We start from the raw sequence: 16,821 nt of genomic DNA on the forward strand, positions 1-16,821 counted from the left end.
GACGCCTGGAGACCGGCGGCGGACCGGAAGGAGGGAAGAACTCCGCCCGCCGAGGGAGGGGGGGGCGGGGCGGGGCGGGGCTATCGGAAGTCACGGCCCCTCTCAGGGCGGGCGCCATAAAGGTCGTGTGAAGTATTCTGACTGACCCGCTCAGGTTTCGTCCCGTCCACCTAACGGAGGTCCCTTGTGACAGAAGACGGAGCAGCCGTCCCCACGGCCTGTCCCTCGGCCGGGAGGAGCGGGCTCGGCTTTTACTTTTCGCCGGGAAAGGGCCCCGCCGCCTCGGGGAGCGGCGTCGGGAGAGCTCCGCGTGGCAGCGGGAGGGAGGCCCCGGCCCCTCACAGGGCGGCCGCTGCCCGGAGAGCGGGCTACCCGTCCGGGGCCCAGGGGCGGTGCTCTCTCTGCTCAGAGAGGGCTGGGATCCTCGCGTAAAATTAAACGTAGGTAGTGAAAGGGTGAGGGTGTGATGGCTAAACTCTGCACTGCCTGCGCCATTCCCTGCTAGTGGAACCACGGGCCCTTGGAATGCGGTGGAAGAAGCCTGAGGTGTGCTGCTCTGCAGGGAGCCCGGGGGGAGAGTCTCAGGGTGCCGTTCGTTTGCGGCATCCTGAAGTTTTTAAATTAATCTTGTACGTCCTCTGTCAGTAAGATCTGAAAGTGCTTTCAGATGGAATGTAAGTAATCCGTCACATTTATTTAAAAAAAAAAAACAAAACTATTTTTTTATTTACTTTCAGTAGCAAGAACTCTGAGACATCACTGGTGGGTGGGTATCCCTTTAGTTCAAATGCCACTCTCCGTGGTTAGTGCCACAGCAATCCACTACAAAGCTCAGTGCCAAGTCAGCAACAAACCAGGGAAGGTGCTAGTGGCACAGCCATTGCCTTGTCAGCTGCTTTTGTCCAATGCCTGTCCAGATAAGAGTTCTAAAATTCTTAAATGGCCTGATTTTAATTAAATGCTGTAAATCTCCCAAACACAGCAGCATGAGTAGAGCTAGTCGTCTTTGTGCTGACCTGTGAAGAGAACGCAGGCTGGAGACTGACATTTGCACAACTAGAACCCGTTTCTCCAGACGCTAGTATACTGGTTTTAAAAGCAAACATTCCAGTTAGATCATGTATTAGCCAGAAGTGTTTTTCAATTTACTACTACAAAGAAGTAAGTTGCCATCTGTGATGGTTGTGAATTACTGCACCACTTATTTTGAAATACACTGAATATTTAATTGGCCATCTAATGAGCCTTTTCTGTGCACCACCAGCCTGAAACACCTTATAATAACCCAGCCTAACAAATTCAGTGTCGATTTGGTTTTGGCACTTCCATTAATGTGGGTGCTAAATACAAATTACTTTTAAAACAGGAAATAAGTCCCACAAGTTAAAAGTTCCCAACTCCAAAAACAGGGTGAGAAAAAATTAGTACGTTTTACATCTTTCTAAAAAAATCAGTTCAACAGAGGGGACATATCAGTAACAGCAGATTCTGCTCTTTAGCCAGTGTCGTTTTGAGGTGGCCCTAATTTTTTGAGCTTTTCTTCACTGAGTTACTGATTGAGCTTCATTTACTGAAAGCCACAAAACATTCAATTTTTAATGCTTTTGAGCAATTGATTGAAGACATCCCTATGATGGATGTTTAAACAAAAAGCACTGATGCTCGGAGTTAAATCACTACTGCTCTTCCTTTCTTTTGATGACACACAGATAGAACAGATGTTCTGGTCTTGCCCTACTGATGCAGTGGGCAACTTGGTCAGCTATAGCTGACCCTATTTTAAACAGGAGGGCTGGACTAGATAGGCTCCAGAGGTCCTTTCCGACCTCATCCGTTCCTTGATTCTGGCATTATTATAATAATTGTGTTTCACTTTAACTTTTCTAGAGACAAAAACCTGTGGTTACTAGTAATTCTGTGAAGAACAGCTTGATGTAGTTAGATTTGAGAATGTTCTTTCTACTTGAAAGAACACACAATTCAAATTAATGCCTCATTCTGAAATGCAGTTTGTTTCTTGAGAACTTACCGAAACTGTCAGAATGATCCTAAAACAACAGTTTATACAAAACCTCATGTCAACTTTGTCCTCAACTGCAGTTTCTAAAGTATTACTAAATTTGGGTTGAATGATGAATAATTCGGGTATCTTGACCACAGCAAATAAAAATAATTGGTGTTTTTGCAGAACAAAATACGTCCTTGCAAGTGGGGTAAAAAAAAAGAAAAAATGAAAAGTTAGCATTAGTTAGTTAGCCAGTACAGTTCCTTGCAGTACTTCTACGTTTATACATTCACTGCTCTTCAAAGCATCCCTGTAGATGCTGGCCTGAAACTCCTTCAGTTTCAGGTCGTATTTTTGTTAAGTACCAAGAGAAGTAGAGTCAGCATTTCTTTACATTATAATACAAGCTTTTTGGTCTTTCACAAAAAATCACAGAATGCTTGAGGTTGGAAGGGACCTTGATGATTTTGAAGAAGAAAAAATAAAAACATCTTTTTAATTGTTGATGTGGGAAATAAGCTAAGTTTTGCTTCAGCTAATTGATGTATCATTGTTAGTGTGATAGTACTAACAAAGAAGCCTTAGTAATAGTAGAGTCTAATAAATTGTATGCAATTAATCCCCAGAAATGCCCTTGGTCTGTCAAAGGATCCTTGTTCGCAGAGTGTTATCTAGGTGAAGAGAAACAAACTGGAACATGGCCTTCAACACAAAAACCCAGAGGGGAGGGGAGTATCAATAAGGCCAAAAAAAAAACCAGTCTGGTAAATCTGCCAAGTAGATGGTAGCAAAGACTCTGAAATAACGTGTAGCATAATCAACTAATCAAAGGCGTGTTTAGGATAATGATTTTGTAGAATAGGTGTATGTGTGCCTTATATGGGAAAAAGTGCAAAATAAACCTGTAATAGGTCAAGCGGTCGGGAAGAATGTGAGCTCCAACTTCTCAGCCAATGAGAAGGGAGACAGAAACTCAAGCGGCCGGGATAAAGGTATAAAATACGTGAAAGCTAAAAGATCAGCCTGCATCTATTTTTGGTGCACCCGATTCAGCGCTGTTTCGTATTAATAAATTATTATTTTAACCTTTGCTTCGGTGACTTTGTCCTCTTTAAATTCTAAGATGCGAGTCGGTGTTTCTTACATTGACATCGGATTTGTTTCACCTGCAAAGCAGAAATAAAGGGCTAGAAGCTTTGTTTTTTCACTGATTGAAATTTATTACAAATACACATATTCACTGCTTATTATGTGCCTGCTGCACTTTAGAAACAAAACCATATAGAACTAAAAGTGATTTTATTAAATATCAGAAAATACCCTGCAATACACAATCCTACTGCAAGTCATTTACCTTCAACCAGGTGTAAAAACCCTCGTGCATCTGAACATACTTCTCACAAGAAGTACGTAATATATATATATATTGGTACCAAGGTGCGTGAAACCAAAAGCACAAGACTTTCAAGACTGATCTCAACTGAAACAAGATATCTGAATTTCTTTTCACTAACAATTAGTACAGGCATATTTTGTCACAGTATTTTTGAAATTTTTTAAAGACGAACAACAAAATCCCCCAAATGCCTTTAAATACGGCATGAAAGTTATCAGGCACTATGACAGTTCAAGATACAAACTAATGGCTCTGCCAAAAAGAAATGTAAAGGCTTCCAGGGCAGCCAGAAGCTAGATGACTTTCCCCACTCCTTCTGTACAGGTCTCTGCAGGGCAATGTTTGATAAGCATAGAGCTTATCAAACTGCACGTAAGTGTAAAAAACTTCAACGTGCCATGGACAGGAACTTCTACAGGGTTAGCTTCTTTTGCTGTCTTGCTGAGACTCTGAGATCTGTGGGATCCCTTAGCCTCTACTTAGGGAAAAACTCATCTCCTTTACCTTTTCCCTCTACTTAATCCTTTACCTGATGGGGAACTCTCTTATGGAAGTCTTCCATATGTAAGACTTATGGAAAGTCTTACACTCTCTCTGAATATCAGCATCATGCCTTCGGAATTACTTTCAATAGGCATGAAAACAGTCACAAAAAGCCTGAGAAATCCAAACCTGTATTTCAGATCAGCAGCTGCTTCAGAACTGAAAATAAATTTACCTCTAGTCCTGCAGCTCTCTTCCCTGGGAGACATCAAAGCTAGTTCAAACCTTGGATACATAGCCACAGGAACGCTCATTTGAAGAACTCGTGTTCAGGTAGCCTGGAAGACTGACTGTGTATGCGTCACAATTACAACTCCAGATTACAAGTGCAGAACCAAACACAAGTAGTTTTCAAAATGCTATCACAAGTTTGTGACTATGCAGAAGAGACACTGTAACCATTAAAAACAAAAAAAAAAGTGAGACCAGCAACCTGTATGCACAAATGTTCTGCCGTGGTGCACCATCCAGAAATCCAGAGGTCTCCATGTCTTCCAAGCCTCACACCCCATCTTGCAGGAGCAAAACCAGCTTCTATACCTGTCTGTGGCTGCCATAATGACTGCCATGTATCAGAAAAAAGGCCATTTCGTGGGGTATCTGTTTGTGCACTTCTTAACCAATCATCACTGCAGTTACATGTCAAGCAGCATTTTTACCAAGAGGGTATCTCTAAAGGAAGGGGAACATGCTTTTCTTTGTATCCCCTATTTACCCAATGTTTTCAATTACAGGTTTTGGATAAAGGGCCTCAAGCATGACCAGGTAAAACTTAAATATGCCCCAGTTATGGCCAACGCAGGCTTTGGTTTAGATCAATATAATCCACACATGAGGATAACGTGAGTTAGAAGAACTGAAGTTAATGTTATAACTTCACATGCACTGCGCAGAAATTTAGGACAGTGTTTCAGTAGGAGACAAACATGCCTCCTCTTCTTCTAACAACACAACCTTCCGTCTGGATAGAGACATCACAGACTTCACGACAGTTAAAGAAATTCTAACAAAAATGCGCAAGGCAAGAAAAGCAAATGGGATTACAATCTGCATAAGATGGAAAATTGCTGTGCTAAATTCACTTAACAAACATGTCAGAAAGAAGGTCCCAAGGCTTACACAAGGGTAGAGAGCCAACTTAGCAAACATGAAGGCATGCTCCTTGCCACCATATCTAGCAAAAGAATGCAAAGTTTCCCTTTCATGGAGAAGGGCTGTAGTCCATATTGCAAACTGAAATATGCTGGCAAAGAAAGTGATAACACAGCTGACTTGAATGGCTTCTATTTCATTGTGAGACTTCTCTGCAAATTCACTGGTCAGCTGGTAAGCTAGTGGAAGCCCACCAATGAAAGCCAATGAAAATATGTTAAGCAGTCCCATTAATCGTGTAGCTTTTGTTAGATAAAGGAAAAGTGAGTGATGGACAAACCACAGGAGACCAATTGTTACAAATGAGCCAAAGTAGGCAAGGTAGTTTGGCCCATATTCACTTAAAGCTTCAAGAAGGCTGCCATGGAACTTCTCCTCAACTTCTCTGGGATCAGGGACGTTGTCTTCACTGCAGAGAGAAAACTTACTTTACTTTGCGTGTTACTGCTATAAAAACACACCTGGAGCAACACTGAACTACGTTGCTTTACTCTGAGCAAGTAGGGAACAACAGGCATCCACTTTGTAGTTCTCATCCAATTTGTAACTTAAAAGCAGCATTTCAAATAACAGGTTTGCAAATAAATTAGACCTGAAATCTGAAAGCAAATCTGCATTCCTTTAATTTAATGCAACAAAGCTGCAACAAAGTGACTAAGCAGCTTTTGTTGATAAAAGCCTTTTATCTGAAAACATGACTAGGCAAAAAGGAAGCTTTGTTCTTCAAGATTCCCCACCTCAACATAAGTTAAACAGACTGATGATCACTAGTTTGCGTTCTGTACCTTTCCAGAAAATCACACTTAAAGTAACCACTGCAGGTTTTAGAACCAAGACAATGTTTAGTTAATTTTATTTCCTCAAATATTACAAATAGACAAAAGTTAATACTCTATTTAACAACATAGAGTGTAAGAGGCAACACAAAGCCTTACCATATGTCCAAAATGAGCAGGGTTGCTACAATAGCATAGACTCCATCACTGAATGCTTTTACCCGTTCCTTACTCAGAGGCTCACTGCGGTAAAAAGCGAAGCTTTCCAAGCTATGGTGTTCCTCCTCTTCATCTCTCTGACCTGGATACAAATCCAGATGGTTACTAATCAAAGACAAAAACCAGGTAGTACAAAACAAGGTAGTTAAACAACCTTCTGTGACCTCCCTTTCTCTTTCTTCCCATCTGCCAAAATCTTTCTGTAGAAATAAGGGTGCTGTTCACTCACACAGGTCAGTCACTCCACTATTTGCAGCAGCTGTGCCTCTCCCTGAAGTTCATGTTGCTTTCAGGACAAGTGCTTCAGGGACAAAAAAAGCTCTGTCCTTTAAACTGTATGGGCAGACCACTTCCACTAAGTGAATAATGACTTCAAGCTGTAATTCAACAAAACATTTGAGCTAAACAAATCAGATGCTGTGCCTCGGGAAGCACAAATAGCTATAGGTCCTCTCAGACAGCGTGGAGAACTTATAATTCATGGGAGAAAAAGCTCACTGGAGCACGGGGGCTGCACTGGGACATCAAATAGCCTGCTTTAAAATAAATCCAGTCTTTGGTCAAAAGGTGGGGCTCTGGAGCTTTTATAGGAAAAATCAGACACATCTCAACTGCCCAGCTAGGCAGGCTGCACCACATCAGGAGTACAGACCGGACAATGAAAAATCTTAGAGCTTCCAGAGGAAGTAAGGAGAGGAACTGAATGAAAAGTAAGTGTAATCACCACTCAGAGCAGTAATTTATGTCAGCCATTGATGGGCTGAGATGTCTACAGACATGACCTGACTGCAAAATGCAGTGCCCCCGTAGCTGTAGGTACCGGGTTGCCTGAGAGACATTTCAGAGCATTGCTGCCACATGAGGCAGGAGTAAAAGTATGTCCCCATAAGCAAGGGACATGAGGGAAGGAAGCACGGATTTAGGTTTTAAGCTATGCATGAAGACACAGCTTTAGATCACAGCAGTTAGGTTAATGAGATGTAACACACTAAACAGTTAATTATCCTGAAAAAGCTTGATTTATAGGTGCTCTGCTTGCCAGTTTGAAAATGTGGGACCATACAATATTGCTGGGAAGAAAGTGCATATAGCAAGGCATGCTTCCTATATTCTTCAATCCTCGTGCTCCCTTTTTAGGAGGAAAAGGGGACAGATGGCCTGCAGCCATCATTAACATACTTGCGTGTGTGTGCATGCATGTGCATATTCAGGAGAAACCAGAGAAGTTTTGCACTCAGAAATGATCTTTGCATGGGTTATGCCTTATCTAAATCTAGTCACAAATTAAGGGAAACCAGGGAGTGAGGGAGAAACTATTTGGTAGCATAGCAATAAACCCCAAAATCCCTATGTTCCAAGACTGAAAATGGACATAGAACTAAAACTACTTCATTCCAGGCTGTTTGCATAACATGTTGACAACCTAATGCCGTATCTGAACATATTCCTATGAATATTGTTACTCACCAACAATCTTGGTTTTACACCATGTAATGAACCGAGTGAGATGTGGAAAAACGATTACGAGCCCAAGAAGTACGTAAGACTATAGAGAGGAAAATGGAACACAGTTTAAATTTAGTTATCAAAATATAAATTATCTTACAAGTTTAGTATTAAACTATTACACTCAATCTTTAGACATAATCACATTGAGAAAAACAAATTTTGATTTTATGATATGGAAAAGGCTCACCTGAAATGCACATGCACCTCCTGAATATTGAATGTGCACCTTAATACTGCTTCTCAATAGCTAATTTAGTGCCAGTAATAAAGTAAGCTAAATGAAAGAGAGAAATAATTCTGCTAACAAAAATGCATTAGTAACTTCTTTGGAAGCTGAAGAACTATCCCACATGATCCTTATGGGTCCCTTCCAACCTAAGGTAGTCTTTGATTCTCCTACTTGTGTCCCACAGACACCTCTGTGCGTCTTAAGTGGTTCACAGACTTTGCACAGATCTATGCACATGAGCAACTTGGAGACTAATTTCACTGTTATAAACATTAAAGGAAAATACACCAGTGAACAAAGTGAGGGATAAGAGGGTATAAGAGGAAAACATATTTTCAGTTAAAATTAGTCCTTTTCAATGTTGGACTCAGAAGTGACCCTTTTATCAACAGCAACAAATCCTCACAAATTTGAGGATTATTTAAACACTACTAATTCCTATGGAATCTTTCTCAAATTTCAGCTAAATCCACCTTTTCCTAAAGAACAAGACAGAGAAAAGGAAGATCAGGATACATCCAAAAACTACATTTGAGTTCCAAGTGGTGGTTCTGAGAAAGGCAAAAGCTATTAATAAGTAGGAGCAACACACTGCCATTTAATAAAGATGGCAGAGAAAAAGACTGTGTAAGACCAGTCCTTAGCCAAAAACATCTGGTTTAAGATGCAGGTTGGCTGATTAGTCTACTTATTCTATTTCCTCTTAGACCCAGAGTTACTGCAGCAATTACATTCACTTGTCTTCAGTTTGTGCAATATGATGTTTATTTCATGTAACCTTTCCCATTATCTCACCTACTTATGATGAGCAAGATGCTAAGTAACAGTTTAGAAGACCTGCTCTTAATTAGGAGAAGCATTAAAGAAAATAATGAAGAGCACGTTAAGCAAATATTGTAGCAGAATATTCTTTCAAAACTATCCAAAGTCATGGATCAAATTATGGATTGGTATCTGGGAATTGAACGCCCTCAGTGTGAAGTGGCAGCTGTGATTATAACAGCACTGAACTTGCAACTCAGAAAGTCTGCATGTTTAACATGGACATCATTATTTCAATACACAGTCCTGAATACAACTGATATAAAACTGCTGCATCTAAGGCTTCAAGTAACTTGGAGAACTTACCAAAGGAATAAAGAAAAAAGAAAAGATGGCTGCTAAAAAGCATAACACTGGTCCTCTCAGAATAATCTTTAAGATATGCCGTTTATAGAAACTCTGATTTTCAGAAACTTGTATCTGTTGATTCAGTAAGTGTGGGTGATAGAATCCATACAGTACTATCAAAGCCTGCAAGGAGAAGAGCATTACTGAAATTATTACATAGTATCTGTAGCATTTCAGATATAAAACTGTAAAACTATAAATCAACAAATTCCAAAATACTTTCAAATTTATTCTTCACTGCCATATGGAGGGCTGGTCTTAGAAACTCTAAGATTTCACAATACACTGCATGTTCAAGATTTTAGTATCCTCTGGGGAGCCTGCCCTTGCCATGGATCTTGTATCAAGAGGAATGAAGACCTCCAAAATAAGGAACAGAAAGCGACAAGGAACTGCACCAGGAGAGAACCTGGTGCCACTGGACTGAGGCTTAAAGCCCATGTTCATTCAGCCATTGCTGCACAGCTTAGTAAGAGCCTCAGCAGGAAAAGTCAATTGTTATTTCCCCAAGGCATTTTTAAAGAGTGGGAAAGGTATTACTATTCTGTGAGCTTTGAAATCAGCTGATTTAGTTGCATAAATCAGCTTCACAGGACAGTGGCAATGCAAACTTTCATCTTATACACAGGCACTATATTATCACAACAGGCACAACTTTGAAAAAGAATGCTATAGAAACAAAAAAGGTATTTAGCAATTTATACCCATAGTTAAGAAATGTAGTTTTAGTTCTATCCAAGAAAATCTATTTAAAAGTGAAAACGTAATAATAACTCCGATACCTGTATAAGGCCGATGACAACAGCACAGACACTAAACAGGAAAATGCCAAAAGGTACCTCTGGAAAGGAGGCCATTAAGGAAAACTAGAAAAAAATGCAACTAGATCAAATATTTAATTAATAAGCAATCTAGGAATAACAGTAGAGAAACAGACGTATTCTTCATTCAATATTGAAACTCAAAAACCTAAATAATACTTTCCATTTCAACATAACTTGACTAAATGCAATTTCTAGCCACAAATACATGCAGGCATTCCAACCAAAGGCATCTGGAGAGATGGCTTTGCTCTAGTGTTGCTACTGCAAAACCTTAACATCTTTGACACTATGCTTCCACAATCACTGCAGACTGACTTGTAGCTAAGCATAGCATTTAACAGTGTTTTCAGTGGACAAGATATTCATAGCTGCGAAAATTCTTGGTATTAGGATACCCTTCTGAATCTTTTAATTTCCCTACCTCAATAGCTCCCTGTTGTATTAATTTCTGCAGCTTCACTAGGGGGAAAATAAGAAGCAGGGAGTACCATTAGCATAACACTAACAACTTAACAAAAATTGTTACAGCTTCAAGACAAAGTAAGTTGTATATTGTATTGCTGATAAAGATCATTTTACTTACTATAGGCTTATTCTTTGCAGACAAATATGTAACAGATATATCCACAGAGAAAGAGGTGCCTGTCATATAAATGCCTTTTAAGCAACTGTTTTGTGTTGCTAATACAGTGCTCAGTTGCAAATACTCTTGCTAGGTCTAAAGATAATCAAACTAGAAATTGTGCAAAACATCAATTTTTGAGATTTAAAAAAATCAATAATTGGCTGCTGAAATTAACCTTGCTGAATAAGTCAAAATCGCTAACAAAAACTCTGTCTAAATTACAAAAGGAAAATGTTCAGACATCTAAAGTGGAATTTAAAATACAGCTTTACTTCCCTTACAAGATGCAAAATTCTCATCAGTCAGGCAACTTTGACATTTTTCAATACAGCTGCTTTTTTAAAAGAAATTATGGGAAACTATGACTTCTCATAATTATAATTTTTCTTCTATCATATTCACTTTCTGCCAGTTCTATAATATGCAGTAATTGGAGGTTGTAAGATGTCCTCAAGAATTTTAAAAAAGTGAGGCATAACTATTACTATGGATTTAGGGTTTATACTGTAACAACACTTTTTTTGGTCTTCTGAATACTTTGGTAAAGTCTTTGCAAGTGAAAAAAAGGAAAAATCCCTGTAATTTAAGTATGCGTCAAATTTTTAAAAAGTACTTACTGTGTATGGCAAGAAAGTTATGATCATCATACAAGCCTAAAAAAAAAAAAAGTATACTGAAACACTAGGTAGAATACAAAGCAAGCAATTCCTCATTGAAGATGAGTCCAGAGAATGCAGCACAGAGAGATCAAATGCTTGTTCTGTGTCATTAAAATAAAAAAATAAATTCTGTTGTTAAGTCACTGAGCTTGACTGTAACAAATGGCTAGTTCTGCACACGCCTTCCGTGTTTGCTATCCGAACTGTACAGGCTTATTTAAGAAAACACTACAGTTTTGTACTGATAACCGCGGGTAAAAGTTTTCTACGGTTCTTAACAGACTTCTTTCTAAAGTAGCAAGGTGAAAAGTACTACATCTCCTAAAGAGGTGTTTCTGATTTGTCAAAAAGATTAATCTCTGATCACAAATATTTCATATAAAAAAAAGCCAAATTAAAAAAAAAAAACCAAACCCACACCTAAATCACAAAGAAATGCATTGCTTTCAAAGCTATATAGATAAGAATTCATGCCTTAAGCTAGTCCTTTAACATAATTTCCTGTAGCGCTATCTCATGGAGTATTTTTATTCATAAAAGTAATAATTTTTATTAATAAAATATATTAACTGTGTGGTTGCACACTGTCAGAGAACAGACTTTTAAACAATATAGCAAAATACAAAACTGTAGCTGAAAGCAAGAATATGTTCACCATTGCAGCATCCCATTACAACCACTAGTAACCAAGATGTCACAGGATGGTTCATTAAAAAACATAAATAAATGAAGAATTTTTAAGTGATTTAAGCAAGTGTAAAGTTTGAAACTCCGATTCAGCAATTGTTCTTCCAGTGGTAATTTCTGAAGGATCATATAATCCTGTTTCAAATAAGCTTCAGAATTAATTTCTGAGCCATTTAAACAGAGAAATGACTGAACACATAACTGTAATTCAAGCCTATCACTAAGATTTTTTGCAACAAAAGACACAGCATTAAATTTTCTTAAGCCTAGAGGACAGATACTTCAGCTGGACACTGATGAACAGAGTTAAAAGCTTCTGCCATAGCTGCCTCTTCTGTTCTCTCAGATGAACTTCACACTAACCTGTCACAGAGCTTCTTTTGGCTTATAGTAAAACATATGGAAATTAAAAGCAAGTTACTTATCAATCAGTCACTTTGGCAAGGAGGAATTCAAGCTCTTTGTATCTTCCTGACTTGAAAATCTGGCATAGTTTTGCTATTTAAATTAGAAACTTTTGAATAGGTACATACAGACTTAAGAAAAAGGGACCTGTACTAGCTAGTTAAACATCCAGCGTGTCTGACAAGACTCACCAGATTTAGAAGAGCGAGGACATCATCTATAAACTCTATCACCTGAAACAACCTGTCAAGGCAATGCAAGATATCATGAACAAGCAAGCTCACAAAATACATTTTACAACACCACATAGAAATTGTACACTTCTGATATTATAGGGGAACCTGATTTCCTTTGCTCCTGAATTTATACAAGTAGTCCAGGTGCTACCAAAACTCATTACCTCAAATATGGAAGTAATTTGTCAGAAAAATTTGAAAAGTGAGCTACGAACAGTCAAGTTCAACCACAGAGCAGTTATTAAGAACCTAATTTCTACTTGAAGGACAAGTGGCATTTGATGTAGAAAACTAGCTTCCCCCCCCAACCTTACTCTATCCTTCCTCTATACCTGAAAATACGTATATACTTTGAAGGAAATGTCACCAATGTTAACAGCCAATTTGGATATGAAGAAGTGATCCAAATGTCAGTTCTGACCCAGAGAGTCACATACCAAAAACCTAACAAAGCAATGAGCTATTCCTTGGGAAATGGAAGATATGGGGGTAATTTGGGAGCAGGAGTTGATGACAATTCTCTGGAGGAGCTGCCACTTCACTATAGGATGCAATGCAGCCAAGTGACAGGTCAGGCTACTGGCTTGCTCTCCCCCACAGCAGTTTTGGTCCAGAACAGCTCTATGTTTTGCCACCTGACACACTCGGGATGGGACAGCCAGCAAAACTGCTAGTGAGCTGTGCGAGGCTTGGGAGTCACAGGACAACTATCGTTAGCTATCAATTAATTACCTGTTTACTGTAACACAGACAAGGCCCAAAACTAACTGGAGACTGCCTGCCTGTGCTCACTGCTCAAACCAATGCTTCTGAAGCATGAACAAAAGCAGACTTTCACCAGCAGGCACTGCCTACACAAGAACATGAACAAGTCAATTTAATACTCTGATATAAAAATAAAAATACAGGCACCAGACTGACTTTTAGCATGGCAGATGTTCTGTAGGGATCTGAGCCCTTCAGAGCACTGCACAGATCTTCCAGAGCAGATCCAGATGTTCAGAGTCCATTCAGATTCTCAGATTTTTCTTCATCTCATTGTGAAGTGGTATTGTTCTGATTTTCTCTCAGTTTTACTCAGAGAATAGACAGACAACAGAGCAAGTTCACGCTGCTAGGGCCAGAGCATTTTCAGAATTTTAAGGTTTAAATTTTTTTCTCCTGAAGATACAGCAGAGTTATTAGTGCACCAAGAAAATAAGTGTTTCTTCCAAACTGCCCCTCACTTTGTTAATGAAATTCCTGATCCACAGAAGTGTCACTTAGAATCAATAGAACCAATGCTGTAAGAGACAGCTTGTAAATTCCCTGAAACAAATAATGAGAGAGGACAGGGAGGGGGAAGAGGCCCTCCTTGAATGCCTCAAACACAAGGAGATAAATAATGCAGGCCTGGAACTCAAAGACCTGATAAGGTTCACAGACGCCTGAAAAGCAGTGGGAGAACTGTCTTGTGAAGACAAGATAGTTCTGCCACTCCTGTAGTGAGCTTGCTAGCTGTCTGTTCTCAAGGTCATTGTGCTTGATAAGTGAACTGTTTCATTATCCATGCAATGTGTCTGAAAGTATGCATCCCTGCATATGCTAATGCAGATTATAGAGACCATGCAAAACATATATGACTATAGCACTCGTCTCTCCACCCAAATCATGCTACGTGTCACCTGGGAGGGGGAGAAACCTGAGATCAGGCTGCCCCATAACAAGTGGGGTGAGCCATGCTAATTCAGCAAACATAAAAAGGGAAAATGAGTGCTCCTGGGGTGAAAAAAGAAGACTATGCCTAGCAAGATTCTTTCCCAAGACAGAAGATTGTACCTCAAAAGATTTTTCCCAAGAAAGAAGATTAGGCCTGGGAAGATTCCCTGAGAAGACGCTGGAACCAGGTCCAGTGATCTCTTAGTCTCTCTCTCTGCTTATCTCTCTATCTGCTCCTTTTCCTTTTCTCTTTTACCTTTTCTTTTACAGTTACTGCTTGCATACCTGTTGCCAAGAATGCAGTCAATCCACTTAAGGAGTGACATTTGTAAATTTCAAAATTCAAACAAAACCTGTCCTGATTCCAGTGTGATGCCTGCATGTCAGTTTCTTTTTAACTACCAAGGCAGGGGCAGGTGGCCCTGTCCACAGCTCTATAAAATGCAGCATCTGCAACACTGCATTTCATTTTGTGAGAAGCACTGCTGAGGAGTGAGGTAGACAAGTTTCAGACCCACTGTACTGTATCAGTTCCTCTGTTAGTATAGCACACAAGTTACAAAATCATGCTTTTTTCAGCACAGTTAGAAATTTCATTCCATATAGAACGTGAAGTAAAATGAAGAGTAACTGTAATCTAAAAGCTATATAATGGTTGTTTTTCTCTGTATCACCGTGTCAGTGGTCTAACAGTTATTCACTGCTTAGGGTAGCATTTTACAATGAACTTTTATATTATCCAACAAAAAACATTTCAGAAATATATCAAGACAGATATGTATCAGACACATGGTTACCTCCTGTCCTTTTAAGAAATATTTTTTTCTTTAACTTTGGAGTTAAACACTGTCTTCCTACCTTACATGAGCTGCCCATGCCACTGTGACTATTAAGAAGGTCATCAAGTAGACTGCAATTTTTGCTAGAAGCAGCTGCTGAACACTTTCACCTAGTTTCTGAAACAGACACATAGAGGTAGAGAAAGGAAAGTCAAATGTTATATTTTGAAATTATTAGCAATATCTGCAAATGAGGAAGGACATGAAGTAATTAAACAGATTTTTTGAAAATGCCTGCTGAGAATGCAGTTCTCTTCCAACAATCTATTTACTACCATGCAGAAGAACTAGTTTATTAGACACTTCTAAGTACGCTGAAATACATACTTAGTGGCATATGACATACCAACACAGCTCTTCAATCTGTAAAAGGGCTTCCCAATTCTTTCTTCACATTGTGATTCATTTATGCACCTTCTCATCACAGCTACTGCGATAATGCCTTTCAGAGGACGGCTAGCCACAAAACGCCTCTTTTATTTTCTTTGCACTGACTTCTGGAGTAGAAGCATCACCCAGCTTTTCATGTGATGATTGTTAACAATGAGGAAGGGGAAGGCCTTACCACAGCATACTTTGCATATACCACCACAGTGGCTTAAATAAACTCATGTGGCATATTTGCCATGTTATGGATCATACTTGAATTTACAAAACTAGACAAGCCAAAGTATTTGCATCCTGGTCTGTTCTTAAGAGCCGAAAAATAAACCATGATTAAAAAAAACCCAACTGTAAACTTTCTGAAATGATTAATTTAGGTTTCCTAACATTCCTGTTTCTTTCAGAATGAGTTTGTTTTCTGTAGTCTTTTTCTACCTGTGTCTATTCTGATTACACTAATTACTAACCTGATTTTAAAACCAGCATTCAGCTTGCACTATGTAAGTGGCATCTCTAAATGATGATATATTACCAAAGAGAGCAGATGCTTTCTGAAAGATGTTTTGGTCAGGTGGGCAATTCACGTTTCATACAAAAGTGGATAAAGACCTACAGTACACAGCTCATTCAGGCTTTATATCACAACTTCTGCAGATTGTATCTTTACCATATAAATTCTTCACCCCAAGTTCACAGCTCCTACCCTTAGGGGAAATTTCTGATGGCTTTAATGTTACTTAATGGTTCGGGCTCTTTGAAAGTTTGAAACTTGAAATGAAGTGGGGGTGCTAAATTCGGATGTTACATGTACTTGGCAAAGACACGAGAAACAACAGAACAGAAGATGTATGATACCTGATCAGGATGTATTTTTGTGTGAGCCACGGGCAAAATCTGAAATACAAAACCTTATTAGTACATGACATCCTTTTCCTTATCGAGACCTTTATTAAAATATTATAAACTTCATGTGGCCGCAAATACTCCCGGCTCACACAGCTGCCCGCAGCCTGCCGTTCCGGAAGGCAGAATCGCCCTCCAGAGTAGCTCCGGGGCGCTGTTACCCTCACCCGCCACCGGGCACTGCTGCCGGGGGACGGCCCGCCGCCGCTCGCCGGCACAGGCCTCCCGGCCGCCGCCACCGGCCCCGGCGTTGCGCGGCAGCGGGGCCGGGCGGAACAGGCCAACGCGGCTCCTCCATCCACAGCGCCGGGCGGACGACGGCAAGGACGGGGCACGGCCGCAACCCGCGGGGGCCGGGACCAGCTGCGGCTGCTCAGGGCTTTTCCCTCCCGCCTGGCCGGCCCTGCCGGGCCTCCCCGCGGCGCCAGCGCGCCCACAGCCCCGCCACCCCGCCACCGCCGGCCTGGGTTCCGCGGTGGGGCCGGATCGGCCAGGCCCTACGGCGCGGCCGGGCCGGGCGCTCACCATCACCGTGGCGATGATGGAGAGCAGAGCGTCGCTG

The 16,821-nt window shown here is 40.3% G+C and overlaps 2 protein-coding genes across 2 annotated transcripts in view; one reads left to right on the plus strand and one right to left on the minus strand.

Moving 5' to 3' along the window:
- Positions 1-3,200: 3,200 nt before the first annotated feature.
- Positions 3,201-16,815, minus strand: TMEM175 (transmembrane protein 175). The gene is made up of 10 exons (XM_014958149.1): positions 16,785-16,815; positions 16,212-16,250; positions 14,992-15,089; positions 12,391-12,442; positions 11,066-11,101; positions 9,782-9,865; positions 8,958-9,122; positions 7,559-7,637; positions 6,032-6,173; positions 3,201-5,505 (listed from the first exon to the last, which is right to left on the minus strand). Exons 1-10 carry the CDS (start codon positions 16,785-16,787, stop codon positions 4,842-4,844), a joined length of 1,362 nt encoding a protein of 453 aa, XP_014813635.1. The 5' UTR covers positions 16,788-16,815; the 3' UTR covers positions 3,201-4,841.
- Positions 14,081-16,821, plus strand: part of LOC106897493 — a 24,089-nt gene continuing 21,348 nt past the window's right edge. The window contains exon 1 of the mRNA XM_014958152.1: positions 14,081-14,321. The gene's annotated coding sequence lies outside the window, so the exon portion shown is untranslated. The remainder of the gene's footprint in view (positions 14,322-16,821) is intronic.

Source organism: Calidris pugnax, unplaced genomic scaffold (genome assembly GCF_001431845.1).
Source record: "Calidris pugnax isolate Ruff unplaced genomic scaffold, ASM143184v1 scaffold317, whole genome shotgun sequence".
Classification (NCBI taxonomy): Eukaryota; Metazoa; Chordata; class Aves; order Charadriiformes; family Scolopacidae; genus Calidris; species Calidris pugnax.

Bases quoted from the DNA above. Each gene is read 5' to 3' on its own strand.
- TMEM175 (XM_014958149.1), bottom strand. The intron at 12,443-14,991 runs GTAGGAAGACAG...TTGCCTTGACAG, and splicing joins GCATGGGCAGCTCATGTAAG to GTTGTTTCAGGTGATAGAGT. The intron at 9,123-9,781 runs GTATCGGAGTTA...TTCTCCTTGCAG, and splicing joins TTGTCATCGGCCTTATACAG to GCTTTGATAGTACTGTATGG.